Source organism: Conger conger, chromosome 15 (assembly GCF_963514075.1).
Source record: "Conger conger chromosome 15, fConCon1.1, whole genome shotgun sequence".
Classification (NCBI taxonomy): domain Eukaryota; kingdom Metazoa; phylum Chordata; class Actinopteri; order Anguilliformes; family Congridae; genus Conger; species Conger conger.
In genome coordinates this window covers 39234563-39256740 of record NC_083774.1, presented here as the reverse complement: position 1 = coordinate 39256740, position 22178 = coordinate 39234563, and the positions used below count along the sequence as shown (strand labels likewise).

The 22178-nt window shown below is 44.1% G+C and overlaps 1 protein-coding gene across 7 annotated transcripts in view; it reads left to right on the top strand.

Moving 5' to 3' along the window:
- Positions 1–11138: 11138 nt before the first annotated feature.
- Positions 11139–22178, top strand: part of LOC133111391 (cytoskeleton-associated protein 5-like) — a 47823-nt gene continuing 36783 nt past the window's right edge. For 6 of the 7 annotated variants that reach the window (XM_061221718.1, XM_061221717.1, XM_061221715.1 and 3 more), the window contains exons 1-8: positions 11139–11263; positions 16011–16100; positions 17026–17219; positions 18384–18590; positions 19012–19183; positions 20825–20957; positions 21656–21753; positions 21987–22100. In XM_061221718.1, the coding sequence (XP_061077702.1) occupies positions 16044–16100; positions 17026–17219; positions 18384–18590; positions 19012–19183; positions 20825–20957; positions 21656–21753; positions 21987–22100 (975 nt within the window). In that variant the 5' untranslated portion in view covers positions 11139–11263; positions 16011–16043. Of the gene's footprint in view, positions 11264–12555; positions 12674–16010; positions 16101–17025; positions 17220–18383; positions 18591–19011; positions 19184–20824; positions 20958–21655; positions 21754–21986; positions 22101–22178 lie in introns of those variants that run through there. The other variant, XM_061221712.1, reaches the window with a different exon arrangement.

The following is a 22178-nucleotide window of genomic DNA, read 5'->3' as shown; positions in this document are numbered from 1 at the left end:
AGAAGACTCTGCTATCGAGAACAGCAATTTAGATTTGTATCATCCTCTTATTTGCATTACAGAGCAATAAAACAGCAGGCTCACCCAGGCCGAGGTTACAGGTTTACAACCACAACCTCATCACAGGCTCAAACAATAAAAGACATATTCTAACAATCCTTGATACCATTTCTCAGTCATTACATTACATTACGTGGCATTTAGCAGACGCTCTTATCCAGAGCGACGTACAACAAAGTGCAAATCAATCACAAGAACAAGTGCAAAAGTAGACCTGAGAGGACAGTACAGTTCCGAGTCCTAGTGTAAACATACAGAAATTCAGAACCCTTGAAGAGTACAATCAACTTTCAAACTAGCATACCACAGTTGGCAGCTAGAATACAACAATACAACAGCCAATAAAAACAACAATACCTATACAAGTAACGATATCTATACATAAGTGCCATTACGGTCTAAGGCTAATCAGTCATTGTGAGTTGGGGAGGGAAAGGTGTAGCCTGAAGAGATGGGTCTTCAGTCTGCGCTTGAAGGAGGTCAGAGACTCTGCCGTTCTGTGGAGGTCATTCCACCACCGTGGGACCAGGACAGACAGCAGTCGTGAGCGTGAAGTGCAGGTGTGGCGAGGGGGAGGCGCCAGACGGCACGAAGTGGCAGAACGGAGGGGTCTTGTTGGTGTATAGGTCTTGATAAGGGATTGAATATAAACAGGGGCTGATCCTTTAACTGCCTAGTATGCGAGCACCAAAGTTTTAAATTTGATGCGAGCCATAACAGGCAGCCAGTGGAGGTTGCTGAGCAGGGGGGTGACATGTGAATGTCTGGGAACATTGAATACCAGACGGGCTGCAGCATTCTGGATGAGTTGTAGGGGTCTGATGGCAGATGCTGGAAGGCCAGCCAGCAGAGAATTGCAATAGTCCAGGCGGGACAGGACCATTGCTTGAACAAGGAGCTGAGTGGAGTAGGTGGTGAGAAAGGGTCGGATTCTCCGGATGTTGTACAGGAAGTACCTGCACGCCCGGGTCACCGTAGCGATGTTCTTGGAGAAGGATAGCCTGTTGTCCATCACCACTCCAAGGTTTCTTGCACTAGGGGATGAGGTCACTGTGGTATCCCCTAGTGAGATGGAGAAATCAGAGAAGGGAGAGGTTAAAGCAAGGATGAAGATCACCTCCATCTTATCTGGGTTGAGCTTTAGATGGTGGTTGCCCATCCAGCTCTGGATGTCTCTCAGGCAGGCGGAGATACGGGTAGAGACCTGTGTGTCTGATGGGGGGAAGGAGAGAAAGAGTTGGGTGTCATCGGCATAACAATGATAGGAGATGCCATGAGCAGAGATAACGGGGCCAAGGGATCTTGTGTAGATGGAGAAGAGGAGGGGTCCGAGGACTGAGCCCTGGGGGACTCCTGTAACAAGGGGGCGAGGGATTGACACTCCCCCAGCCCAGGACACCTGGGAGGACCGGCCAGAGAGATAAGATTGGATCCACTCTAAGGCTGTGCCACAGATCCCTGTAGATGCCAGGGAGGCTAAGAGGATGGAGTGATTGACCGTGTCGAACGCCGCAGAGAGGTCAAGAAGGATCAGGACAGAGGAGAGAGAGGTTGCTCGTGCAGCCTGAAGGGACTAGTTGACAGAGAGGAGTGTAGTCTCCGTCGAGTGGCCAGGTCTGGGTCCAGAGAGTTGGTTGGAGGCGGCTTGTTCAATGGATTTGGATAGAAAAGGAAGGAGAGATACCGGACGGTAGTTTTGAATGCAGGAGGGGTCAAGAGTGGGTTTCTTTAGGAGCGGGGTGATGTAGGCCCTCTTGAATGATGAGGGAAAGCAGCCAGAGGACAGAGAGGAGTTAACAAGGGAGGTGACAAACGGGAGGATGTCAGGCGTAATTGCCTGAAAGAGGTTTGAAGGGATGGGGTCCAGGGCACAAGTAGTAGGGCGGTGGGAGAGCAGGAGGTGAGACACATCAGCATCTGTAAGGGGACAGAAAGAGGAGAAACAGGGGGCAGACACAGAAATGGAGGCAGGTAGGAAGACAGGTCCGACGGGTCTTTTGATTTCCTCCACTTCCTCTCAGCTGCACGTAGGCTTGGCCTGGAGGAACGTAGAAGGTCAGAAACCCATGGGCTGGGAGGGGAGGATCGAGCAGGCCGGGAGACAAGAGGACAGAGAGAGTCAAGGGCTGAGGAGAGAGAGGAAAGCAGCACGGAAGATGCGGAATCAGTGGGTAGTTCGGAGAAGGATTCAAGAGGAGGGAGGGAAGCGGTGACTCTGGGGGCAAGGGAGGAGGGCGATAGAGAGCGGAGGTTACATCGGACAGAAACAGTGGGGGTGAGAGAAGGGGAGGGAGGTAGAGCAGCTAGGGGGATGGAGAAGGAAATGAAGTGGTGATTGGACTTGTGTAAAGGGGTAACAGTGGGGTTAGAAGAGGAGCAGTTCCTCAGAAAGATCAGGTCTAGAAGGTTTCCAGCCTTGTGGGTTGGGGGAGAGTGCTGCAGGGAGAGGTCAAAAGAGTGAAGTAGTGGTAAGAAGGCAGCAGACTGGGAGGCTTCCAGGTGGATGTTGAAATCTCCCAGGAGGATAAGTGGGGTGCCATCCTCAGGGAATGAGCGGAGTAGAGTGTCAAGCTCATCAAGGAAACTTCCCAGGGCACCTGGAGGACGATAAACAACGACAATATAAAGTTTAACAGGGTGAGTAATTGAGACAGCGTGGCATTCAAATGTGGATAGGGATAGGTCAGTGAGGGAAAACGCAGAGAATTTCCACGAAAGGGGAGATCAGCAAGCCAGTGCCACCTCCACGGCCAGAGGGCCGGGGGGTGTGTGAGAAGGAGAAGGAGGATGAGAGGGCAGCGGGGGTGGCAGTGTTCTCCGGTGTAATCCAGGTCTCAGTGAGGGCAAGGAACTGTAGGGACAGGAGGGAGGCATAACCAGTAATGAAGTCAGCCTTCCGTGTGGCAGACTGACAGTTCCATAGCCCCCCTGCAACTGTGAAGTTGTCACAGGAGGTCAGTGAGGGGTAGCAGAGGTTGGTGGGGTTCCGTCGTCGTGGAGGGCCACGTCGCTGGAAGCGCGTTCTGAAGGGGAGAGAGCAGACCGTAATGGGGTGCTGACACAACATACCATTCCAAAATGGGACGGAGCGACGTCGCTCTGAGTACGCCTATATAAACTGCTAATTACTAATGCAAACTAGCGATCTAAAAATTATCCTAACAATTGCAGCGTCCAAAGTATCCAACTGATTCTGATCACCTAATCAGAATAACAGAACCGAGCGAAACTGCCGGCGGCTGGTGAAAAAACACACGAGATTTGCTAACTAATCACAGAAAATGCAAAACACCTGGTCTAACTAACGCAGTAATTTGACAACAAATCTACAACTGCTGATGGACTAACAAGGTTTCCTTATAACCTACTGCTCACACGCAAAAAACACAGAAACAATATTTAAGTTCCCTGGAGGTCTTCGAGTACACACGGCTAGTGGAAAAAATTATCCAATTTAAGAACAAAAATATACAATTCAGAAGTTGCATGAATAAACACATCGTTTTTTTATTCCACATCCAACCAACATATTTCCGGTTTGGTAGAAATACAAGTTTGTTTTGCAAATTATTCGATAGACATATTCATGGGTACCATGTGACGTCACTGTGTTTTACCGCCGCCATCTTTGTGTCCGGTCTCAGCTGCGCGCCACAACCAAAACGACCAGAGAAAACGAAGGAAGATCCACGATAAAGTTGATAAAATATGCCCGGGATATGTTGTGCTGTTGGCTGTGACAACAGTCGTCAGAGAAACCCTGGACTACAATTCTATTCGATCCCAAAGGAGTTAGATTGGCGAAATAAATGGATGTAACCCTTTATTATTTATTTATTTATTTATTTATTTAATAAATGAAACCCTGCCATACATGTGCAATGTGCCATCACCACTGTCCCGATCTCCTGCACCACTATCCATGGACATGTTGCTTTTGTGTTCAGAGCCTGGGAATGATTGACCTGTTAAGTGAAAAATGCAGCACTTTATCATAATTTAGGGATGTTAGTGGTCAGCCAGTTAGTCACAAGATAAAAAATATTGTTCCACATTTTGTTGACAATGTTACTTGGTTAAATAATGGGAGCGATGTCATTATTTTAAACAAACTCAAGGAGGCGCAATTACGTAGTAGACTAGGCTATGCCTAGTTTCAGACCCGCGGCTGGTTGTCCTGCATTTCTGATCAGAGCGACCGAGAACTGTGTAAAGTCTAACGTTAATAGCCACATGTAAATGAAACGCACGAAGCCGAAGCAATCACTATCACTCTAGACTTAACCACCACCAAAATAACACGGTTGATGATTGTTGTTGAATTACTTAGGTTAATTGGTGACTCTAAAATGACCATATGTGTGAATGTGTGTAACTGTGTGAATGTGAGATCTCGTATCTCAATGGGACCTTTCTGGATAAATAAATAAAATACAAATGACCCATCCTGCAACTGAGTATTGATAGGCATCCGTACTCTTGAAAGCCTTAAGGCTGTCTCCGGTGTATGGGGATGGATTATGTATCAGATAAATGTAGATGTCGGGGAAAGTAAGTTGGGGCAGACGCTTCGCAGATTTTAAGGGACAAAATAAAGTTAAAGGTAATAAATAAGGATCACAACCAATAATCGCCGTTTTTTCCAAATATCGCTTTCTTTCTGTCTCGCTTAGATGCGCTGTATTCGCTGCCGTGACGGTCCAAAAGTGTCAGTCGGACACAAATATGGCGGCGGGCATTCCGGAAGTGACGTCTTTGGTACCCATGAATTTATGGAACCAAATATCCCAGCTGGTTATGAAGCTACGACTGTTCTCTGACTACCGTTTTTCTAAATCCTTTCCGTAATTCTCAAGAAAACTATGTTTTTGCCGGGACTATACCTAAGCAAATGCTGTCTTGAACTACTTGTTTATCAGGCTCTCAGATAGCAAGACCACGACGAAGTTATTTGGTTAATAAAGTCTTTATTTGCTTAGAGTAGATCGTACAAGCGAGGGTCAAAAGCCGGCAATCAGATATAGCAGGGATAATGCAGTTCGTAAACGCTAGTCCAGGCAATGGGTCAGAAAACCGCTGGAAAGTAAGTATAAAGTCTAAACACATAACAATCTGGCGCCAAACAAGACTAACAAAGGGGTTTCTATACATAGGTAACAATGGAGAAATAACCACCAGGTGTGGGAAAAACAATCAAGAAGTGAAACAGGTGAAACGAATGAATGAAGTGACAGGGAGACTACGGTGTGCGCGGAGGTAAAAAATACGGAAACGACAAGAACAGAATACAATGCATACAAAAACACTAGGCTCTGATTAACATAATTTTAAAATAAAGTTTTTAAAATTAGTTTTTTTTAATGTGATGCAAGTTCGTTAGGGTGAGTAAGCTTTTTGGAGAGCTTTTCTGACACCATGGGCATGCTATATAAAACATACTCTTATATATGAATAAAAAATTTAAAAAAGATTTAAAAATCTGGTTTAATAGAAATCTAAGCTTTTCTGATGATTCATGTGTCTGGACAAAAAGATACTCAGGCATTTTGTATTTGGAGAGATTTGGGAACACTTGAGGATATCTGGTTTGTTTTGGGAAAACCATTGTTTTGTGGAATTTGAATGCCTGTAGATATCTTTAATAAATCTTGTACACACATCAAGATTAAGTTTGTGCACAAATATAAAGTAATTGGTCCTTGACTTAGAAATTGAGATATTCAGTGTTATACAATAAAAACAAAGCGTTTAGTATTTTTATTTTTTTAATGTATCTTTTGTGTACACTGTATGTACATGCTATGACATACAGTCCCCTCCAAATGTATTGAAACAGCAAAGTCATTTCCTTTGTTTTTGCTATACACGGAAGACGATTGTCTTTGAGATCAAAGGATGTACATGAGATGACAGATCTGAATTTCAGCTTTTATTTCCTGGTATTTTTGAGAACATATCACCTTTTGTATCAGACCACCCAATTTTTAGGTGAGCAAAAGTAAGGAACATGAGACTTGTAATGTAAAGGCCCGGACACACCAAACCGACGAGTCTTTCCGGTGTGTCCCGCACGCCGACACTCTGTCGGCGTGTTTTGGAGGGCTCCGACGCCGATTCAGCCCCCGGAGCCGTCGATGAGAGAGAGCTCTCTGATTGGCTGTCCAGCTAGCGAATCAGTGCACGAGAAGAGAAACGGAAGCGACGAAAGCAAGCCATTCCAAAGTTACTATCACTACCAGACATAATTTTCGATTAGTATTACTAAATAGCGAGAGAACAAGGAAATTGCTGCAAACTGTTTGTTGTGAGCGAGACAATGGCTGCTTCTAGGTCCAACGCAATGCAAACGCATTCCCCGGTCTTCCGGTTTCCATTTTTTGAAAGACAAATGCAGACTACCGCCACCTGCTGGTGTGGAGAGTTATTACCTCTCACGCAGGCGCAGAACGTACGTGCAACTCGGCCATCGGCGGTCCGTCGTTGCGGTGTGTTCGGTTCTGTTCCCCAAGAACAGATCAACAAGAACTAAAAAATGAGGGAGAACTAAAAAATGAGGGAGGATGTCAACACTTATGCCCTGTCCCTCAATGGAAACAGTGGAACAAATGGCCATTGTCATAAATTAAAACACATCACAGGAGTGGGGAGGGTGGTGATTAGATCTGGTGGGGGAGGGGGTAGAGGATATAACAGAGAGGTACTGATCAAAGAGGTACATTTCGATTGATGGCCGCAGTGGCGCAACAGGCTAAAATGTAGTGGACTTGCGGTTGCTGTTCACTGCAGTTGCACACAGGGGACCGGGGTTTGATTCCCAATCATGCCAAAAGCCAAGTTTGGCCGGCTCACGTGGAGCAGCATAATTGGCTCACTGCTCCAGAGGGAGGGACCCGGCAGGGTTAGTAGATCGCCGCACAATAAAGCACCTTGGGCGCCTTGGAATCATGGTCACGGTCACGAGCATGAGACGAGACGGCTTGAAGAAGGCTGCTGAGGTGTGAGCGGTGTATCTAATGCTAGCTCTAATTGAATCAGACGGGGTACAATTGGCTAGAAAAAGGGAAAAAATCAGAAAAAAATAAAAATATTTCACAGGATTGGGGGTTAGATAGGGTTTGATCAACCATTCGAAGAAGACTTAGACAGCAGTAATATAGAGGCTACTACAAGATGCAAACCACTCATCAGCAGTAAGAATTGTAAGATGAGTACAGAGATGTGCCACAAAAGTTCTGGAACAAAGTTTTATGGACTTATGAGACCAAGATTAACCTCTACCCAAGTGATGGAAAGGCCAAAGGGGGGGAAAGAAGAGATTTACTCATGATCCAAAACATACAAGCTCATCTGTGAGGCACGGTGGAGAAAGTGTCATGGCTTGGGCTTGCATGGCTTCTTCTGGAGTGGGCCCACTAACCTTTATTGATTGATAAATTCAGAAGTCTACAAAAACATTCTGACTGCCAACTTATAGAGAAATGCGTCCAAACTAATTGGGAGGAACTTCATCATGCTGCAAGACAATGACCTGCCAACACACCAAAGGACTTCATTAAAGAGAAGAAGTGGAGTATTTTAGACTGGCCAAGTCAATGCCCTATTGAGCATGCATTTCACCCCTTGAAACAAACAACAACAGAAAGAGGCTGCAGTAAGCCTGTAAATGCATCACAAAAGAAGAATGCAACAGTTTGGTGATGTCAATGGGTCACAGGCTTGATGCAGTTATTGCAAACAAGGCATATGCTACAAATAATAAGTGTTATTTACTTCAATTTACATAAATACTCTGTTCCAATACTTTTGCTTACCTAGAAATTGGGTGGTCTGATACCAAAGGTGCTATGTTCTAAGAGTTTAACACATCTAGGTGTAAATACCAGGAAATAAAAGCTGAAATTCTGAACTCTTGTCTCGTGTTCATCTTTTTATCTCAACCCCAAATGTATTATTCAGTGTATTGCAAAAACAATGGAATTGGCCTTGCTGTTCCAATACTTTTGGAGGGGACCGTACATTTGTTCTGTCTCAAATGTATGAATGGTACAAGCCTCTTCTTTAATTTAAGTTGTTGACCATGTGTGTGCAGTAAATAGTTTGAGATATTGACACTGTGGAAGAAAAATATAATGTAGTACAATGTAACCTAGGATATATGTATCCAGATATGTACAATGCATATAGTTAGAAAACTGCTTAAAAAGAATAAATTGTGCTTGTGACAGATAACCAGCAAAAATGTAAGGGAGGGGTGAGTGCTCGGCCGCGGCTTCAGGAGATAAGGCAGAACACCCTCCCATCATTGGGTGCTCTCAGGTGCTTGTTAGAAAAGAATGAGGAGGAAGCGCATCCAAGGTCGGTTCCTCCTTAACCAGCCTAGGAGGAACCACGGATCATAAATGTAACCTTTGTAGTTGCTGTAGCAGTGTGTTAATTGCAAAACAAATGTTATATGACTTAAGTAGAAGAGGTGGGCCCAGGAGTACGTGTGATGCAAAAGTACTGAAACACTGTATGAAGATGATTGGCTTTCACCGTAATGTATGCATGCGATAACTTAGGATGTGTAATGGTATAAGAATAGACACCCTGTCTGCTAAAATCCAGAGTGTTTTCTCACATTGGTGTGAGGCATTCTCCGTGCTTTGTTACAGGGTTAATAAAGTTTGTATTATTGAAACTCTCCTTGCTGTGAAAGAACTGGGTTCTTTTAAACGGGAAAGGTTGCTTGCAAGAAGTCTCTCCTAACTCAAAGGGAATTTTCCCCAGCAACACTTTTATAGGATGAGTAGAAAACAGGCTGAAATTGCATTCTTGGGGGCCAAAGTGCAAAGGGTATATATAAACTGAATAGAGGCACAAGCGAATTGCTTATCCTTCTAGTTCATGCAACGACCTGAGTATTTTTTCTGTGAATTAAACTGATCTCAGCAAGGAAGAATGTTGCTTACTCTTTGCAAAAAAATTGTCTACGTTTGAGACTAAGACTAATTCCTCAGCGGGTTTATACATACGGCCCCAGGAATTCACATGGTTTACTCTGAAGTACAAGGTAGTGTGTCGTCGTGTGCATCCGCAGTACATTTAAACAGCTCGCTAATGCGTAAGTTTAAAATGTGGAAATCTTTCTTTTTTTAATGTAAACCCACTGACATTCTTACTACTTGTATGCATTTATTACAGTATTAGACAGTTGTTAACCATAATAAATAAAGTTTAACTTTAAATGACAGAAAAGGTTTTGACATACTTAAAATATTAATAATTTCCATTCAAAAGACGCAAGCAACGGGCATCTGTGGCACAGCCCTGGACTGGATTGAGTCCTACCTCTCTGGTCGCTCCTTCCAGGTTGCCTGGGCTCGTTCGGTATCGACACCTCGGCCCCTCGCCACAGGAGTTCCACAGGGCTCAGTCTTAGGCCCGCTTCTTTTTTCTCTTTACACTCGCTCCCTTGGCCCTGTGATCACTGCACATGGGCTATCCTACAACTGCTACGCGGACGATACCCAACTCTTCGTCTCGTTCCTGCCGTCTGATACGCAGGTTTCAGCCCGTATCTCTGCTTGCCTGAGGGACATCCAGAGCTGGATGGACAACCACCATCTAAAGCTCAACCCAGGCAAGACTGAAATGATATTCATCCCTGCTCTCTCCCCATCTGGATCTCTCCATTTCCCTCGGGGATACCACACTCACGCCGTCACCTAGTGCAAGGAACCTCGGCATGGTGATGGACAGCAGACTGTCCCTTTCCGAGAACATTGCGGCGGTGACCCGGTCTTGCAGGTTCTTCCTATACAACATACGGAGAATCCGCCCCTTTCTCACCCCCTACTCAACCCAGCTCCTGGTCCAAGCGATGGTCCTGTCCTGCCTGGACTACTGCAATTCCCTCTTGGCTGGCCTCCCAGCGTCCGCCGTCAGACCCCTCCAACTCATCCAGAATGCAGCAGCTCGTCTGGTCTTCAACCTTCCCAAATACTCACACGTCACCCCCCTGCTTACTTCCCTCCACTGGCTGCCTGTCATGGCTCGCATCAAATTAAAAACATTGGTGCTAGCCTTCCAAGCAGTTAAAGGGTCTTCCCCAGCTTATCTACAAAAAATCATCAGACCCTACACCCCTGCCAGACCTCTTCCTTCAGCCTCCACAGGCCGCTTGGCACCTCTCCCTCTCCGAACCTCCACCTCACGCTCACGACTACTGTCTGTTCTTGCTCCACGGTGGTGGAACGAACTCCCCGTTGAGGTCAGAACTGTAGAATCTCTCCCCACCTTCAAGCGCAAGCTGAAGACACACCTCTTCAAGCAGCACCTCTCCCTGTCCCTCCCTACCTCCCTGTGAACCTTAATTGTTGTCTTTCTGTGGTTTACTTTGTGTATCGGTATTTTTAGTTGGCTAGGTAAGCAGTGTTTGGACAGTTAAGTTTGGTCACTTTTACTTAGTTGTTTGTTTGTTTGTTTGTTTATTTGTTTGTTAAAAAAAAAAAATTTAAATAGGCCCTGGTCCTTATCTTTGTTGTACAGGTAGCAGTTGAAATTGTACTTCCCTCTAGGGTCTTTCAGTGCACTTATCCCTGGTTATGGGTATGCACTTTGTTGTACGTCGCTCTGGATAAGAGCGTCTGCCAAATGCCATTAATGTAATGTAATGTAATGTAATGACTAAACTTCTTGCTACTGACAGGAGATGTCAGCTACGGCCTTGAAAACCGAACAGTACCTAGGCTACAGTATTCGATTTCTTCCAGAGAGAATGCTTGACGCGAAAACAAAGCAGAACGCTTTGATATTCAAAAATACTCCGTACCACGTGATTAACAAGCACGCAAACGTCAAATTAATATCGTGAAATTACACCACCAATTTCAGTCAAATGAAAAAAGATTAACATTTTTGATCAAATATAGTTTCGAAAATGTATTTATCCTTAAAAATATGTTTGAAGAATATATTTTTGCAATATGTTTGAATATTTTCTATTCAAACCGTCCAATCACATTTGCTGTGTGCACATGATCCATTTCAACCAATACAAATTGGACGTCCTGAACGTAAGTATTTTTAAACGGAGAGGAATAAACTCTGGGGGAAGTGTCACGTACAGGAGAAGGCGAAGTAACATTTTCTTTCGGTTTTTGAAAATATTTATTACAATTATCTAATTAGTTGTGACCATTTTCGGACCCTGTGGTTATAGGTAAGATGTTTTATGTATAATGTATCGGCTCTATGCTTATCTATAGCACTAGACTAGTTATACGGCTAGGTGAGTACTGGCTATAGCCGTTAGTTAGCTGACCGCTACATTCGCTAACGTCGTTAGTGGAATAAATAGCTCGGCTACCACCTATCACACAAGCCAGCGGGGAGGATCCAGGATTATTTCCCTATTGCTGGCTAGTTTTACATTCGCTAACATACGTTTGCTACGGCCATAAAAACAGTTTGCTAACTAACGTTAGCTAGCCACCTCGATTTTGTGCGTTTTTGCTGAATTCTGGAACACTGTTCTTGTTGGCGCTAGCTAATGTAGCTAGCGATGTAACTTCACGTGAATTACCGAATTCATGCAAGGAGTAAAACATTGGCGATTAGTGTACTTTCTTGCTAGCTAGCTAACGTAAGATGGTGTTATTTTTCTGAACACGGTTCAGATAAGGCTTTTAAGTCACAGGAAGAGGGGGTGAAGATGGTTATAGCTAGCTCTAGCTAAAGTAGCATTAGATGGTAACGCTAGCTAATATCTAATGCCAGCTCTGACATCAGTGAAATCTAGGCAGCTCGGACGAATATGGAGATTAGGCTGCGCTTGTGCATAATGGATATTAAGTTATGGGCTAAAAGATGCTGTGTTTTCCATATAGCTAGCGAAATAGGCTGACTAGTGTAACTTCGTAACTGTTATGTTGATGTTATTTCTTGCTAGCCTCGCTGTGGTGTTGTAAGCTATACACGATCGTTGCATTATACAATTTATATTATAAACGATTAGGACATCTTGCTAGCTGGTCTGAATTCGCTCCCGACCTCGCCGGACTAAGACAGGAGTTTGTCAAGTTGTCCAGCGTTAGCTAGCTAGCTATGTTTGCTAAATTAGCTGTAATTACGCCATGCAGTGGATTGTGTGTTGTGTCGTTTGTTAAAATGAATTGGCTGACTCGATGTATGCATCCCATACAGTTGTCTTGCTTACACACAACAATGCAACTTCACATTGGAGAAAACTCTTTAATTTCATCGGTGTTAGCTCATTGTAATCTGGCTCAACATTGTACGGATGAATCCCCCAGCTATGAGATGGGTTCTAGTGTCACATGTAAATTCAAGTATTGTCCTGTGTTGCTTGTACCTGGTTCTCAATGTATTGCTTGCAGTAATATTATATTTGAAAGCACCGATGCTAGCATATGAAGACACCCCCGATTCCTGGTCGGTTCACGCGTGGTTGGTTAAAATAAGCGCTCTAGGCGGCTCCCTCTCAGCGGTGTCGCTTTGCGCCCCTCCCTCCGACTCTCCGCCCTCGGAGGCGTTTCAGAGCTCGATGAGTAATGATCTTATATCGGCCGTAGCTAAATATCATCACACAGCCTTCCAAAAAGAATAGCAGGTAACCAGTGTTTCCATTATTTTACCAACGTCTTCCTCAGTCAAGAAATGGTCGCTCGCGTTCTCCACCTCGCAGTCTTCTCTGTACATGTGTGTGATTTGCTGCTACGTTTTCGAGGCCTGCTTGCTTGTAGCTTTTGTTTAAACAATAGTGAGTCTGTTTCGTGGCAAACACGCAAGGGATTTGCATTGTCATGCGTCGGGCTTTGCATTGTTTCGGAGAGAATGTTCCGGTTGTCGTGTCACCGGAGGTGAAAAAGCGCTTGGTTATGGACCGTGTCGCGGATGTGTTTACCTTTCTTGGGCCGGGTCGACTGAGACAGGCCTTGGTTCCTACGCCGCTATTACTGCATAGGGACGCCAGACCATGGACGCTAATCGTGGAGGATATTCCAGCGCTTAACGGTGTACCTACCCGCCAGTACATGCCATCGTATATGGAATTTTGATTCTTTAATGTCTATATTCAATATTCAGATATTTTGTAACTTTCAAATGTCGCAGTCCGTACTGATGTGACCCCGAACCATCAAGCAAGATTGTTTACCATGCGTGTTTTCGTATGTATCTGAGGAAGTTTGGGCTGCCAAGTGGCAGCTCTTGTATCGTGTAAATTTTAATCTACTGCTAGTGTTTATTGGATATGAGTTCGCGTTTCATTGTGGACCTAAATCATGGAGGATTTCTTAGTGACAACGTTACTGTATTCTATTCATACAAGAGGCAGTTCAACCTAAATAAACTCAATAACTAATAGACATGGATTTTAATGCGTCATTTGCTTTTCTTGTAAAGGTGTATAGTGCAAAATTACTATTCATATGTAGTTTCTTTACTAGGCTTGTAGTTGAGAGCCGCACTTTTCTAACTGTTGGCTCGTGTTTAAAAGCTGCATTTATGACGTGGGGCAACCACTTGATCAATGTGAAATCTGACACCAGATGCTTCCATAAGTACACACCGACCGAGGGTGCATTGGATCAGTATGTTAAAAGGGCTTGAGTGCACGTGGAAAGCGCTTTCTGTTCATTTGATGGCTTGTCTTTTACTGATTGCCTATACAGTCCAGATGAATGACTGGACACTTCATTTTCCATTAGTTTCAAATTTGTGAATTTAAAAACAAGGTGAATGAATTAAACGTCTGTATCTGGCCTGTTTTAGTATCTGTCTGTCTCCATATATGGGCAATTCCACAGTAATGTAAACCTGAGCATGAATAAATACTTACTTCCCAATTAAACTTATGTCCCAACCGTCGATTGTGACCATTTTGAAATCTGATAAAATGTAGACTAACAGGACAATTCTTACAGGTACAATGGGTAATATTGATTAAATCATTGTTACAAGACTGTTGTAAATCCATTCCTATTGCTCCCTGACAGTTTGACTCGCCCTCTGCCTGTGTATATAGTCTTTAAATTTGGGTTTCAAAATATACAGTTGACGGGCTGTCACTCTGTACCAAAACATTCTACAGCTTTACAATAATTCAAGCTCATTGGTTGAAAATTGGTTCTAATTGCCACAGCCAATGGTGTTGAGGCTTATTCTGATTGTTCATGTGTAGCTGCCCAAAATTGCACTCCAGACAAGCAATAATAGAAACTCTATGCTATTGCTTATTATCCAAGCAAAGACTACATATCTAGTTCTGAAACAATACCAGTTTGCAATTGGTAGCAACAAGCAAATTAGCCATTGTAAATATATATAAAATATATTTGTAAATTCAGCAAGCTAACTAATGGCTAATTTGATTGTTGCTACTGACTGGTATCGTTTTAGTGTTTACTAGAATACTACGAAAAGACAGCAGGCTCTGTCACATTTGTTACTGTCAGCTTTCCAAAACAGTGCATGAGAACACTGAACTGTATAATAACGCTTCATACTACGCATTATATTCATAGGCTGTGGGAAGCCAGTGTTGTGGTTTGAGGGTGTTTGTTGTTGTAACTCCTCTCTTGGCTGTTAGAAATTACCTATTGTACGTTTAAATTGATTTATTAGTCCATTACCATTGAAATCAATGCTAATTGGTGGCCATCTTGGAAACATTAAAAACATTTCGGATGGTTTTCTGAATGTCAAAACAGACTTTCAGAACCATGTTAGATGACGATAAATGTGTTATGATAAAATTTGATTGGGTAGCAGATTGTCAACCGATGTGCATTTCAGACGTGTCGCGTCCATAATGCACTGGTGTCACATGCATAACGCTGCCATCTCCTCAAAAATCCAAATGGATCAAAATTGCCATTTTTATCTTCCGCCAAGCCTCCTACATTACATGGTTGTTACACTTTCTGCATTAGCCTTTCAAATTCAAGAGACTTAAAAAAGTTTATAGTCTCCCCAAAATACCTGTGTTTTTGCGTCCCATCCATAACGCAAGTTATTTGTCCAATTCTTTCTGGCTTTTACCACTTTACGTTACTGTGTTTTCGTGGGAGTGTCGTGTGATTGCCTGGATGGGTGGCCGTCCATAAACCAGTCTCTGCCGCCAAGGGTGGAGTTTAAGCGCCCATTACCTTCTGGGAAACACAGGCTGGAGATTCAAGCCAAACGCGTCCAGTTTTGCCACATTTAGGAAACTGCTGCCCTGACGATTTAAAAAAAAATGCCTACACATAATTTAACCATTTAATCCAAATAAACTCAAGTGCCGGCGACGAGTTGCATATTGTGGTGTGCAGGCAGTACTTTAGGCCACAGATTAATGGAATTCCCGTCCTAGTCGCAACCTCGGCTGAATAATTAAGTAGATCAGAAGCTGCAAGCCCAGAAGTCCCGAGTCACGTTGGAGCTTTTTTACTGCAGAGCTGGGCCTCATCATGGCACCTGGGCCTGTTTTCTGTCTCTGCTTCTCCTGTCTTTTGAAGCAGAACAGTCTGTCCAGTGTTGAAACGAGGTGGAAAATCCAGTTTCGGAAAGTAGCCCAAATGTCCTCCTTGTTTCAATCATTTGGATTTACAAATTGGCTCAATTCTTCAGACAGGAGGTTGAACAAATTTGCTAAAAGCAGCTGGCTTTGTTTATGGGTGGAAGAAATGAATGGCAAGACTTTTACTTTCTGACCACTAGACTGTCCACCTCTGCCTGAAACAAAGTAGTAGGTACTGTCAGTCTATTTTTACAGTGGAGTTGAGAAATGGTCTTGTCTTTATGTACAGTGCAATAAGAGTATATTTATGTGTACTGTGCAATAGGGTCCTTGTGTTCTGCCCAGCGGGAGTGGTATTTCTTGTGTGCGTTTTCTTCTTTAAAATTTTATTTATTTATTATTAGTTCAATACTTTATTTATTTTTATGATGTATTTATTTTGCAGTTCCGTGCTTAAGGCCGACACACACAGCCCACCATGGGGGACGACAGCGAGTGGATGAAGTTGCCCATCGACCAGAAATGTGAACACAAGGTAGGCAAGTCCTTAACCTCAGGCATCCAGGGAGCATTTGCATTGCATTATAATGTCTGTTGAATTTGCCGTTTGTGCTTGATTGAGTTTGAACAAAGTTAATGTTTCGATTGACTACTTAATCTTTTAGTTTTGCAGTTTTGGTTGGTTGCGGCTTTCCCTTTGGCTTAATGTAGGTTAACTTAGTGTTTCAAATGTGTGATTTTAGAAGTGCAGTGGATATTAAGGTGCCATTTTAGTGTGTGGGTGTGTCCTTTGGTTTGATATCGGATCCAGACCGAGTCACTGCTGACAGTCTGCCCTGCGGGGCAGTCTGACATCACCAGAGAGCACATGCATGTCTGCGCTCACCAGAGTCTGATGGTGATGATGATGATAGTGGGTTCATGACATCTCTGAAGCCGGTAGGTTCCTACTTCCGAGTAGGGAATGTCGTATTCCGCAGCTATAAATGTCGTCATTCCGAGTCGCAATCTCCGACATTTGGAGTACTCTGAGTTTGCGAGATGAAGACATGCATCAAAGCTGAACATTGTGGTTTTTCTGGTGACCTCCCTTATTCTGAGCATACGTGTGGTGTTGTTGGGGTGACACTAGTTACATCGCCCTTTTGTCCCAGTTTTATCCCATTCCGGTAAGCAGTATGCGCACCATGAAAAGTTTCAAAGCGTTATTCTGTTTGCGGAATTAGACTGCACCGGTCTTGAAGGTGCAAGTGGCTTTACTGTTGAGAATTACATTGGGTCCGTCTGGCCAACACATTTTTATGTCCGTTCTTTGTGAATGTTAGCCTGTCAACAACTGTTAAGTTTAGTGTGTCTGTCTGGCCTGCATGGCCGGATTAATTCTGGGTTCATTCCTGGTGAATGTTAGCCTGCGCCTCCCATGGGGAATGCCTGATGGAGTCCTGTCCCTCTGCCCTAAGGTATGGAAGGCCAGGCTGCACGGGTACGAGGAGGCCATCAAGCTCTTCCAGAGGATCGAGGACGAGAAGAGTCCTGAATGGAGCAAGTACCTGGGGCTCATCAAGAAGTTAGTCACCGAGTCCAACGCCGTGGCTCAACTGAAGGGGCTGGAGGCGGCCCTCGTTTACGTGGAAAACGCTCATGTGGCCGGCAAGTGAGTATTCTCCACTGCACGCCGGATTTGTGGTTGGCACTAAAATCCCCCCTTTTAGTGACAAATCCTTGTTGAATTCTTTCCATTTGTTAAAATACTGTCTAAAATATGGTTTGTAATCAGGCCTGGCGAAGGGCAGCAATGTAGAGATCTGATGCCTGCCTGCCAGCTCTTTATGGAGTCATCAGACCAACTTGTGTCCGGTTACAGGGATTACACAGATTTGTTTGTGTGTGTATGTAGAGGGATTAAACAGGTTTGTTTTAGGTATGTCTCCCGGGTTGTGTGCACCAGTAGTTAAGAGCTGTGCTCCAAGTAGCATGTCTCTGCTGTTGGGTTGTGTGCACCAGTAGTTAAGAGCTGTGCTCCAAGTAGCATGTCTGTGCTGTTGGGTTGTGTGCATCAGTAGTTAAGAGCTGTGCTCCATATAGCACGTCTGTGCTGTTGGGTTGTGTCCGTCAGTAGGTAAGACCTGTGCTCCAAGTAGCACGTCTGTGCTGTTGGGTTGTGTGCACCAGTAGTTAAGACCTGTGCTCCAAGTAGCATGTCTGTGCTGTTGGGTTGTGTGCATCAGTAGTTAAGAGCTGTGCTCCATATAGCACGTCTGTGCTGTTGGGTTGTGTGCATCAGTAGGTAAGACCTGTGCTCCAAGTAGCACGTTTCTGCTGTTGTCATGGCAGTGCATGTGGCCTGTTGCCTTTCTTGTGGGAAACGCCTTCCCTTTTCTCTGTTATTTGTTTAGAACTTCTTTTGTTGTTTTTGTTAGAACAAATCGGCTTCAATACTTTCATGGGACTGTTCTGTGGTTGTGTATTTAGAATTGCCGTATGTGACCTCAAGTCTTCAGAAAAGGTTTAGGTTTGCAAAAATTCAATTTCTCTTGAAATTGTTTCCTTTGGTGCTTTGCAATGATTGAGGTTGTTCTTTTTTTAATGGTTTTCTCCTCCTTAATGGATGGTCATTAACTATGAATGGATTTGGAAATACATTTAGGGTTTTGGTTGGGGAAAATGAAATGGTGGATGTCAAACAATATTTTATAACAAATTATTCAAACCAATTATTATTGATTTCTGACTGTAAAGAAGTTACAAAGTTTTTGTCAGTGCTTACAGTTGGGTTGAATATTTAAATAAACACTATTAAAATGTATCTGTATTTCAGAACAACCGGGGAGGTGGTTTCGGGTGTGGTCTGCAAAGTATTCAACCAGCCTAAGGCTCGAGCCAAAGAGCTGGGCATGGACATCTGCCTGATGTACATAGAGATGGAGAAGGCTGAGGTGGTCCAGGAGGAGCTGATCAAGGGCCTGGAGAATAAGAACCCCAAGATCATTGTGGCCTGTGTGGAGACCTTAAGGAGAGCACTGAGGTGAGGCGGACTCTGGGGTTTACACTGGTTTTCATCCCTAGTCATTCCATGAAAAACCGGCAGCGTTTAAGTTCCAAAGTTTGAAGCACTTTTATGTTTGACAGTGTGGCATGTAGAGTGAGTCATGCCTCACTGGACATTGGAAGTGTCTAATTAAAAACAATTACATGTCATTACTTGCCTGTGCGGTGCTGTTACTTCCCTGATGTTACTTACGGTTTAAACCGCTCATCCTTCATGTTGTGATTCTGTTTGTTGACCGTCTTTGTCTTTATAACATGGCATTTTATTTTGGGTCCTCATTTTAAATGCAATTTTAATCTTAATGGGGTCTTCCTGCTTTTGTAAAGGCTAAATTAAAAATGGATTTGGCTGTTTCTGTTATGTAACTGAACTTCTTGTCCGACTTTCTTTCCTGCAGTGAATTTGGTTCCAAGATCATTACCCTCAAGCCAGTCGTCAAAGTGTTGCCAAAACTGTTTGAGTCTCGAGAGAAGGCGGTTCGAGACGAGTCCAAACTGCTCTCTATTGAGGTCTATAAGTGGATTCGGGACGCTCTCCGACCGCCCCTACAAAACATCAACTCCGTGCAGGTAAGCTGGACAACCCCTGTCCTGATGCAAGATGACTTTACATGTCATTTGGTTGGCGCTTTTATCCAAGGCGACTTACAGTTGATTAGACTAAGCAGCAATGCCCCTGGAGCAATGCAGGGTTAAGGGCCTTGCTCAAGGGCCCAACGGCTGTGCTTATTGTGGCTACACTGGTGATCGAACCACTAACCACTTAACCACTACCACTGGCGGTTATTGTAGTGTTTTTGACCCTCAGCACTTTTATGTTATCATTGCTTAATTTCATGATGTCTGTATGAGAATGAGTCTCTGTCCTAAGGTTGTTCAGCCCTTTACGTTCACTTGCCTTGTAAGTGTTCATTCAGCCACAAGGTAAAGATGTCCGATTTTTTTTCAAATCTATTGTTTCTAAATGAGAAGTGGAGGTGCGCCATGGTATCTGTTCAATATGGATGTTTTCTTCTGAGCAAGTAAATGGCCGGTCACTGATTGTGGGGCTCCACATTTGTTTTTTTATTGTGCGTTTAAGTTTACCTCATACCATCTTTGTATGCCTCCACACTGGCAGCCTGTCTGTCCCATGCTTGTGAATGCGATCTCAGGAACGCCTTAAGGGAATTTCTTCAGATTAGGCACAAATATCCACTTGGACTCCAGGATGAATTGTTTAGAATTTGGCGGTCAAAGGTCAAGGTCGCTGTAGGATAAAAAGAAGTGATGACATTGTAGGCCAAAGGTCAACTTCTCTGTGACATAATGTTTTACTTGCCACTGTCGCTGAGAAAATGATCTTGGGATATTTTGTTTGAGTGTTGTCATTAGTTGATATGAGTTGGTATCAAATTTTTGTTTTTGCAGAAAAAAAATGGTGCAAATCAAATAAATTTGTACAATGTTTAAACAATTTATAAAAATTGAAATCAAATATTTTTCTTGGTCTTCACGATTATCTACAAACCGGAAACTCTGGTGCAGGAAAAGAGCGAAGCGAAACGCATGATGCGAGCACAAGGATGCGTCCTACATGTCATGAGAACACTGAAAGGGAACGGCCGTCTACCAAATCACATGCAGCTTGTGATGACCTTGTTTTGTTTAAACTGCTTGAGCACTGTTGGTGAATATTTGAATCAGTCTTTGTTTTTTGATAAATGCACTGAAACTTTTACAGCTGAACTTAGTGTTGAAATCTGGGTTGGTTAAAATGTTGCAAAGCTTGCCTGTGCAACAACTGTACTCTAAAGATGGCCACTGTCAGATCTTCCTGTGGATGGCAGTATACAAACTTTGTTGCGGTCCGGATGAAATTTGATGAATAAAACGATCTGTGTCTTTAGTTTTCATAGTGGTAGTTGTTTTTAATAGCTGCTGTTTGACGGCTAAAAGCTTTGTTACAATGGTGGTGTGCCTCACCGTTTCAGACTGCCAAATTTATTTTACCAGATTTCACTCAATGTCCCCAAATGGCAGAATGTTTTAAACTGTATGACTACTGGTATTTGTACCTTCTCCCATACCGAACAAAGAGCAAAGCTATCCGATATCTATGTGCATATTTAATGTCTGCATTTTAATTAGCGGCACTGCCAGGATGGCCCTCCCTGTACGGTTATGGGCGTGTTGGGGTGGCGTGCTGTAATGGCTGACTTTCTCCCGCAGCTGAAGGAGCTGGAGGAGGAGTGGGTGAAGCTCCCCACTGGAGCCCCCAAGCAGACGCGCTTCCTGCGCTCGCAGCAGGAGCTGAAGGCCAAGTTCCAGCAGCAGCAGGCAGCCGGGGGAGAGGAGGCCGAGGGTAGGGAGAGACCCACACAGCGTTCTGCCCCGCCAGAGAGACCCACACAGCGCTCTGCTCCGCCAGAGAGACCCACACACCACTCTGCATGAGTCGTAGACATGTCTTTTTTTTTCTTTTTCTTTTTTGGATAATTTTTTATCCTATTTTTTTCCCTTTTTGGTAGCCAATTGGACCCTGTCTGATTCAATTAGAGCTAGTATTAGATACACCGCCCACACCCCGTCCCTCGGCGGCCAACGGGAGAGCGACACGCCTTCTTGAAGCCGTCTCGCCTACCAAGTTGTAACCGTGATTCCGGGGCGCCCGAGGTGCTTGTTATTGTGCGGCGATCTACTAACCCTGCCAAGTCCCTCCCTCTGGAGCAGCGAGCCAATTGTTGCTGCTCCACGTGATCCGGCCAAACTTGGCTTTTTGGCAGGACCGAGAATCGAACCCCGGTCCCCGGTGTGCAACTGCAGCGAACTGCAACCACAAGTCTGCTGCATCTTAGCCTGTTGCGCCACCGCGGCTCCCTCATAGGCATGTCTTTATCCTTTCCTGATTCTGGGCTGTTTGAGGGCTCTCATATCTGTGTGGTGGCTTGTGGTAAAGGCACGGTTGGTGTACAGTGCGTCTAATGTTCAGTCGAGTGCTCCAGTGGCCACTTTAAGCAGGGCCTTATTGGTCTCCTCACCCGTCACTGTTGACTCTTTCAGGGGATGACGAGGCAGACGCTCCACAGGTGGATGCCTATGAGCTCCTGGAGGCTGTAGAGATCCTCTCCAAGATGCCCAAAGACTTCTATGACAAAATTGTGAGTTTAGACCAGTTTCTCAGTCAAACTGTATTGCATTCTCATGTTAGGGTAACTTTTTAGGATTGCCATAAGGAATGGAAGAGGCAGCTTTGAAGTTGATTATTTTCAACATGCTTTGTGCATATTTAACCCTGGCTTATGATTCAGAATTGGATTTAATTTCATATCATTTCCCTTGAGTGTGGCATGATATTGGATCTTAATACTTTTTGTCCAATTCTTTTTTTCAGGAGGCAAAGAAATGGCAGGAGAGGAAAGAAGCCTTGGAGGCCATAGAAACCTTGACAAAAAATCCTAAATTAGAAGGCGGAGACTACGGGGACCTGGTCCGAGCTCTCAAGAAGGTAACTTCTGTAGTACGGTTTCCGAAGGGAACGTGTCATTGTGAGGAGTTATTGTTTATTAATTGGTTTGCTTTGCTT